Genomic DNA, 8,854 nt, shown 5'->3' with positions numbered 1-8,854 from the left:
AGCAGATTAAGCTTCAAGTTTCAAATCACAGCACTTATTCTGCAGCAGACCTGCTCATGGTATTGATTTAGTTTGAAGGTTAAATCACTGATGGAACAGGATCCTCCATTCATTCACAGAGAAGCAGAGAGAAAGCCTTTTCCCTCAGTGGTAAAACAATGATGGACTGGATCCCATCTGCCTGTGGTGTAATGATCTGTGCCTTTTATTTAAATAGCTTAGTGCATGTTTCCTCTTAAAGTATTCCATGTAGGAACAATACATGAACACAGAGAAACATTGACATTATGACTTTTATATTTTTATTGCTGAGTAAAAATTTTCAAATTAAAAGACAAACAAAGCTGGAGGCTTGTGTTCAGCTCTACAGAGACAGCTCAGTTTCCATCTCCTCTGTTTCCTAGCAGCAGTGACAGTCAACAACATGGAGTGGTAGATTTCCAGGGAGCAAAAGGCTTGTGAACAGCTTTTCATTCTATGTGCACATTTGTTTACAGACAGTAAAACAGTGAAAATCCAAGCTGCTGCTTTGGCACAGGGTCGGACCTGGAGGCTCTGCTCCGTCAGGGCTCCAGAGCCATGTTCTCTATCCCAACCTTCCGCCTGCGAGGCTGTGAATGAAGCATAAACAACAGGATGTGAGTGGTGGGAATCCAGCATTGATCCTCTAGAGTCTAATGCTCCTCTGTGCCACTTAGTGCAGCACATCCTCAAGCCTTCACCAGAGGCCTGGACTGTGAAGCAAGGCGACTTCAGGACTGACTCTGCCCTCTGATGGTGGTTTATTATCATGGCTAACAGGGTAAATCACTACAGTAACTTCCACGGAACTCCTAACTTCAAAGGATCAGATCAAAACCAACAGCCAAACTACTGACCAATCAGATTCAGTCATTATTCCTACAGGAGCCTGATGAGAACAAGAGACTTGACAAATATGTGACAATTAATAATGATCAGTACATTTATAAATCACTTAATAAATATAAGGTTACTATGATAGCTTCATTTTATTTAACATTAGATTCTTAAACCTGGCAGTGATGATGATTTTACTCCTTCATCACATCTGAGAATAACACAGAGGAGAACTAGAAATAAAAAAGTGAATCTGTGATGTAACATTAATCCTCACTCTCATCAATATTTCCATGATTACAAAAGTTTAAACATCTCAGACATGAATACGTTTTCTTTGTTTGTGAACTTCAGCTCCAGAACAGGGGAAATACTCGATACACATAACGATGTGTGTGTGGGATTTTTTTTTTTTTTTTTTTAAATTTGAGACCATATTTACATTTCATTTTGTTGAATAGCACTCATTGGTGTGGCTGTAACTGAAATTGCATGCAGGAATCAGCATTTCTTTAATATCATGTTAAGTACTTCATTCACAGTTCTGAGGACGTTGTTTAGAATGAACGGCACTGCCAACAACTAGTAGTGGTAGTACAGGTTCTCCAGTGTGTTAAACTGGTCTAGCATGTTTGGTCCAAAAATACTCAATTCCCTAAATTTCCCAGGATGCACCATTGCTTTTAAAAGCAGAGGTTGTTTCCTTGTTGTCAGTAGAAAAACACTCTCTCTCACTCTCCTCTTTGTTTCCTGTTTTTTATTTATTTGTTCTGCTAAAGTTTGCTGAAAAGAATTATGTTAATTCACTCTGAACTTCTTTTTCCTCACTGACCCATGAATAAAGTACTCTGATATGAAACTGATATCTGCAGCAGGTGCAATCAGCTGAACTCATGCTGTCAAGGTGAAGCAGTAGAAGTCATTTCCAGTGATTTAAGTCAGACAGACATAAACAAGTGCATGAAGGAGTATTTTTCCTATGTGTCTGATGAACAAACTGTAATGAACATGTGATGCAGATAAACAGTTAATGTAAAAAAAGAGAGAAGTGGGTCATGTCTGAGTGAAATGGGTTTTTTTTCCACTGCTGTTATTAAAGACGTCAGAGGTTTGATTTTTAGTCAATGTCTCCTCCTGTTACCTTGGAGGAGAGAAAAGCTTCACTACTGTCAGGAACCTGTTGGATTATAGAGAACCTGTGTTCAGGTCAGATGAAGCTACAATAGCTGTGATGTAGTTATTTAGTGTGAACTTTTCTCTGTTTTCATACGGTGGCCCTGAGAGCTCAACACTAAAGTGATGAAGCCAGCTGGGTCAGTTCTTCTAACCTCATGTGCTGTCATATTGATGAGGATGTTTTTATCCCACCCTGTGAAGTTGATCTACCTTGTAGCAAGTGTACAGCATCAGTTACTATGGCGATTTTACCCATGCAACAAGTGAATCACTGCTATAACTCAAACGACCCAGAGTTACACCTGAAGCTGTAGAACAGGTCTGTCAGCTGTTGTTGATGTCATCAGTGGGGGCTTGTTATTAGTGCAAATAGATCTTATCATATACTAAGACACATCTGTTGTATATATATAGAGAAGGGGTGCAGGGTATGTATTTCCATACTGTGAGAATCTGAGCAGTAGATTTGTGAGCACACAAAAGTGTGAGTGAAGACCTGAGGCTTGAGTGCAGGAAATCTGTGTAAGCAACTAAATGTCTGAGTGCAAGCAGCACACAACAGAACAACATCCACTTGAGTGCAAGGGCCAGGTTTGTGAGGACAATATTACAAAATGTGACCATGAAATCAATACATTTTCCCCTCAATTTGGCATAAAGAAAAAAACCTCCATGTTTTTCCTTCTGGTCTGTCATTTATGTGTGTGTGTGTGTGTGTGTGTGTGTGTGTGTGTGTGTGTGTGTGTGTGTGTGTGTGTACGTGTGTTACCTTCTGTTCATCACAGCAACAGCAGCAGCAGCAGCGAATGAGAACCAGGATGACCAGCAGCAGAACCATACCTGTCAACACACAGTAAGTGGACCAGGGACAGACAGACAGTGGGGTCAGGTCAAGGAGACTCTCGTCCAGCGGCTGTCACACCCTCACACCATTTCATCTCATTTTATTTAGTTTATCTGTAATGGGACTCTGCATATTCACAAAAAATAATAATTTATTGTATCCTAAATATGCCAGACTACACCTAGAAGAGCATATTTCCATCTACAGTCCTATGGTCCACAAATAACAACACAGTTAGATAAAGACAAAACAAATAGATATTAAAGTGCATTTATTCGACAATAAATGTTCACTAAAGTGCATCATCAGGCAGTATCTGTTGTAAAGTGCTATTTTTGTGCCTATTGTAAATAATATAAAAAGAAAGAGAAAAAAAATACATGAAACAACTCTTCATGTTCACAGAGCTGGTTTTAACTGAACCATGTTTTTAGCTGTTTCTTAAATGCCACATGTTGTGCTTTCTCTTTAGACCATGGTAGTGTGTTCCATGTTGAGCAACCATAAGTCCATAAAACCTTCTGTGCAGATGCTGTCTTCCTAAACTGTACCTCACAGCCCCCCCTGGTGGCTGACCACGTTATTGTCATCGTCATAGATTAGAATGGTGATAGATGGTGTATGATGATCCCACTTTCTTCAACTTTACTCACCGATGAAGATGAAGAAAACTGCAAAGGAAGCAATGTCCCAGTCCGACTGGAAGAACTGCTTCGACTGCAGTCTGGTGACCACATCATTGAACTGATCCTCCAGCTCCTGTTGGATGTCCCTCTGCTCCATCTCTTTGTCTGCACCCAGACACACAGACAGAGGACACACACCACAGCTCAACAAACTTCACAGTCCATGTGTCAGACCCAGGTACCTGACAGGTGACTTATTAATGACCATCAACAGAAGAAAAATGGGAAATTGGGATTCAATTAACTTTTATAGTCAGTAGCAGAGGACCACGAGTTGGGTTCCGATGCCATTTGGGACTGGGTGCACATAGCTAGGCTCCACAGGGTGAGCCACTGGAGCACCCTGGGATTCAATTAAATCTGAATGAACATCTGTGCATGCAGAAATGTAGGCTACAAGATATATTCTGGGAGAGGCTACGTTCATGAGCAATACACAATAGTGCATCAGGAAACTGTCTTGATAGTGGATGTATTTATTATTTCTTGCTGTTGTAACATTTGGTTTGATACAGAACGCTGACTATCCTAGAGGTGAACAAGAGAACAACTAGTCCTACACAGCACGAAGATGAATGAATACGAAGCCAGATGGAGAAAAGCATTGCAGAGGAACTCCAGAGACACAGAGTCCATTCAAGACTTTCAAGAGGAGACTCAGGAACCAACAAAGAGTGAGACTGACTTTAGGCCAGAGCTGCAAGACGGTTCATCATCAGTACAGACATGTCGACCGTGTTGGAATAAAAAATGGTGTTATGTTTTGCTTTACATATCCGTCTTAAAAATCAACCAGGTCTCTTACAGGGATGTGGTATCTGGAGAGGTGACATGGAGCATAAGGTCTCACTTTATGCTGATGACCTGTTGCTTTTTATCTCTTATCCAACAGCCTCATTACCCCGTTCTGTTGCTGCACAGTCAGTTTGGTAAACTTTCAGGCTATAAATTAAATCTCAACAAAAGCACTGCACTTTTGTTATATTGAGAAAACTTGAATAAAAAGATCTTGATTTTTTTTTTTTTTTTTTTTTAATCTATCACGTGTTGCTTCTGTTCACACTAGCCATTAAGATTTCCCTTCATAAAGCACCTTTGCATGTATGGGCTGGGAACTCCTATGTTATTCAAAATGAGAATATATAGCTACTATTTTCCTAAGTTAATTTGAAGTTCATATTTAAATAAGGATTTTATGACAAAGTGTTAAGGCAAGAAAAAAAAGAATACTACAATCAGCCAATCAGAAGTGTGTGAGGACAGTCAGCTGCTGCTTTGCATCTGTCTCACAGCACAGTTTCTTCACTATGTCCTCATGCTGCTGCAGCAATATACAAAGTTTTTTTTTTTTTAATTATAGCCTTACTGTATGACTGGAAATATTATGATGTTTGACCTCAATACAGAAATTTAAAAAAGTCAAGGGAAAGAAGTAGCGATTTCATGTACGACTTTGAATTAGAATAATCAAATTCAATCAGTACAGTGAAGCAGAATTCAGCAGGTTTAACCTTCCTCCTCCAGACAGGAGCCCTTATCTCATGATATTATTTTATTTGAAGATAAAGTCCAGTCCATATTCGCCCTGCTGCTCTCTGTGTTATCTTTTAAGGACTTTTAGGTAAGTGTATGTTTGTCTGAGGACTGTGTTTTTGTGTTGTTTCGGGTGAAATGACTTTTTGTGTTTGTCAAGATGAGGTTAAAAAAGAAAACAGCATCTGTTCCAGCTGTGATGTCACAGTGAGAGTAGGACTACTGCAGGTGTAAACAGGTCAAAGAGCAATTATATCACCCTACAATCCAACCATTTGAAAGCCAAGGATGTAATGTTATATATAACAATAAGGATCGAAATATTCAACAGTAAATGAATCTGATTATTCTAATTGTTAAGTTTCACATCCATAAAGTCAAATTCTCTAAAGGTTGACCTTTCTTTTCTGTGTTTGAAACTGAATTGAAGAACTACCTTGAATGTATAAATATGACTGACAATAAGAAATGTCTGCATACTTTTAACATAATTTTAGAGAAATGTAATATGCCTTGCCTGTTTTCCTCTTTCCTTTTTTTGGTTTTTTATTATGTAGACTTCATAACCTACCTGTAGGCTACTGACATACAGTATGTAGGCTACTTACTTTGTTTAGCCTACTTTATATGTCTCATATTTATTTGCTTAATGTGAGGTGCCAGACTCTGTTCAGTATTATCAAAAGGTCAATTTTCTCACTGTAATTGAAACTTTTTCAACAAAGTATTTAAAAACAACAAAAACAGGTCAAGTGGCTGAATTCCTCTGAGACACTATTTCATTTTCTCTGTCCCACTGTGAGCCTATACTGCAGTCATCTCAGATTTCTGACAGCAAACACATGTTGTGTATTTCTAACAATTGACTGTGTTGACAGGTAACCAGGGTGAGATCATTAGACCGATGCTGTTGTGAATCACTCTCTCACACTCTCAAACAGCTCGAAGTCTGAAACCTGCTACTGCATTTGAAGAAACCAAGAGTTCTCAGTTATATTACAACCTCACAGTAAACCGGTGTGTGAACTAAACTCCACAGTATTTACAGTAGCTATGTGCCGTGACTCGGAGCAGCGGTGTCTTACCTGTCAGTGCCAGGCGTCGCTTGGTTTGATTTAGTCTGTTTCCTTCCGGGTATGAAGTTCTACCAGGCGCACCTGTTAATAATAACTCACCTGACACCGCCCCGCCTTCCTCCTTCCGCATTCAAAACAAACGCTCTGCGACACGAACGGCGACTGAAACCACGAGGGGCTGGCTCCATAAGAAAGTGGGTCATCGGCTGTTTTGTTTTTTGTTTTTTTTTTACAGTCTATGGTTTTTACACTGCACATCATCATCATCATCATCATCATCAGAGACACTCAGCAGCTGAGTAGAAGAAGACCTCTACTGCACTGTCTAGTCTCTACTGGAGACACTTTACAATAAGGGTCCCTTAATTAACATTAGTTAGTACATTATTAAGCATTAACTAACTGTTTACAGATATATTAACAATCATTATTATGCATTACTTAGGATTAGGAAACACATTAATTAATGTAGCCTATTAGTAAGCAGTTAATTAATGTTTACTACTCAAAGTTAGTCAATACATTATTAAAGCAGAAGTAAGTGGAATGTTTGTGTTAATATAAGTCTTAAATAGTTATATCTTCCGACAGCAATCACTTATATAGAGTGTTTGGTCCGAAACACGGGTCTGTCAGTCACTCTGCTCTGCTGTAAGCCGAGGAGAAAACTTTCCTTGTATCCTACAACCTTTATCCAATGAGGAGAGAGAACGGCATAAAGGGGCGGTCCTCTCTGTGTGTGCAGCCAAGGGATGCGCGTGAATGTGGTGACGTAGGGACGAGGGCGGGGACTGCTAACTCCATCGGTTGACAAGAAGTTAGCCAAAACCACCGGATCGCTTACTTCTGCTTTAAGTAGGCTAATAATAAAAGTTGAATAATGTAATTAGTTATCATTATGTGCATTACTCAGCATTAATTACCACATTAGTTTATATATTAATGCTTAATAATGTACTAACTAACGTTAATTAAGGGACCCTTATTGTAAAGTGTTACCGTTAGTTTTTATAGCCTATCTGACTTTTATTCCACTACAGTGAAAAGGCAAAATCTTATTGCCTCACAGAATAAAGGGCATGGGTTCAATTCCCAGGCCTGCAGGCTCTCTGGGTGAAGTTTGTATGTTTTCCAGCTTCCTCCCACTGCCAAAGGCCCTGCACACTATAGGTGGGTTGATGAGTAAAACCTGATTGTATAAGTGTGTGTGTGTGTGTGTGTGTAGTAGTAGTAGTAGTAGCCTAGTAGTAGTAATTTGTCTCTATAAATTGTCCCTTATAGGCTACTAGTAACCTGCTCCAGGTGTAGCCCACACCTCCCCCCTCATTCAGTCAGTCTGTAGGTTGTTACATGTTGTTGTTACAAATAATAAAATATAAAATGTATAGGCTACTTTGGAATAGGCTACCGTACTCAAGTATTTTGAAAATCAAGTACTGCAGTACTGAAGTACAACAGTGTACACCACCAAATGAACTAATTTCTGTAAAGACTCTTTGAATAAAATGTCCCAATTTTACTGAAGTTTACTGAAGAGTCTGTCATTTTTAAAATTATAAATCTGGATCAAATGACTTAGTGCTGCATTCAGCGGCATCATCCAACCAAGCAAATCCTGGCACGTCAAGGTTTAAGGAAATAGACAAGGATGACAGTAAATGGGATTGTTTTACCTTTGTTAATGTTTCACTAGTATGACGGTATGAGAAGGAAACCAGAGCACTCTGTCTCTGTGAGCAATAAGAACAACAGCGTTATACTGTAGGTCAAAGTGAAGTCAGTCACATTAACTCAAAGGAAAAATTATATTGCAAAATGAACTGCCTCAAACACACTCACATTCACACCAGTGGGCAAGTTAGAATCTCCAATCAACATACTGTCCATGCTCTTGTACACTGGGAGGAAGCTGGAGAACCAGGAGAGAACGCACGCGCGCACACACACACACACACACACACACACACACACACACGCAGAACATGCAAACTAATGGGTGAATAATAAATGGAAATGATGTTGGCCAGGCACTAGAAGGAGGGACAGGAGGATCACTTCATCAAGACTTCCTAAAGGTAAAGGCTGGTTTGCTTCCACCACACAGCCCTCTGTTCATTTATTTAGTTTGTATATTGGTGAAAGTAGATCAGTATACTTTTTAACAGGTCCATAGCACCATGAGAGTAGGACAAACACATAGCCTGGTGCCTGAAACATAGGTGTTGAGGTTATCCTTGGATAGATGTGGATGGATTAATGTAGGCCTAACTGTGCACCTGACTCTGCCAATTGAAGTAAAGACTGTTCCTCTAGTTTTTATCTTCTTCATATTTTCACTTTTATTGGCAGACAGAGATTCACAAATGATACCGAACCAAGTTAGTCACATGCATAGGCCTACCGATACAGTTTATTTCTTCTCATTTTTATAAAAGAAAGAGAAAGAATGAAAAAACACATAGAGAAAGAAAAAAAATATTTAATTGAAAAATACATTAAAATATTATGGAAAAGATAAAGAAAAAATACCTGAGGATGTACAGAGACAATATTTCCTCAATAGTTCACAGGTGCTGCTCCTACAGTCTGGACCAAAACAACCAGTGGACCCAGAAGACTGTTCTCTAGATTCTCTTCTAACAATAGCCTTATCATTTAAATTTGTTTACTTAATTATTTAT

At 39.1% G+C, this 8,854-nt stretch overlaps 1 protein-coding gene across 1 annotated transcript; it reads right to left on the bottom strand.

Moving 5' to 3' along the window:
• Positions 1-285: 285 nt before the first annotated feature.
• On the bottom strand, positions 286-6,282 carry smim22 (small integral membrane protein 22). The gene is made up of 4 exons (XM_085785465.1): positions 6,183-6,282; positions 3,532-3,669; positions 2,804-2,874; positions 286-611 (listed from the first exon to the last, which is right to left on the bottom strand). The coding sequence occupies exons 2-4, from the start codon at positions 3,659-3,661 to the stop codon at positions 564-566; spliced, it is 249 nt and encodes an 82-aa protein (XP_085641591.1). The 5' UTR covers positions 3,662-3,669; positions 6,183-6,282; the 3' UTR covers positions 286-563.
• Positions 6,283-8,854: the final 2,572 nt, after the last annotated feature.

The sequence above is a fragment of the Trachurus japonicus genome, chromosome 8 (assembly GCF_045865225.1).
Source record: "Trachurus japonicus isolate A0001 chromosome 8, Traja_1.0".
Taxonomy (NCBI): Eukaryota; Metazoa; Chordata; class Actinopteri; order Carangiformes; family Carangidae; genus Trachurus; species Trachurus japonicus.
Note: the sequence above shows the minus strand (reverse complement) of the source record. Positions and strands in the feature narration are given on the sequence as shown.

Excerpts from the sequence above, each read along its gene's own strand:
- smim22 (XM_085785465.1), bottom strand. The coding sequence starts at position 3,661 with ATGGAGCAGAGGGACATCCAACAGGAGCTGGAGGATCAGTTCAATGAT. Across the intron at positions 2,875-3,531 it reads AGTTTTCTTCATCTTCATCG|GTATGGTTCTGCTGCTGGTC; the intron begins GTGAGTAAAGTT and ends GTGTGTTGACAG. Across the intron at positions 612-2,803 it reads GTTGCTGTGATGAACAGAAG|CCTCGCAGGCGGAAGGTTGG; the intron begins GTAACACACGTA and ends CTTCATTCACAG.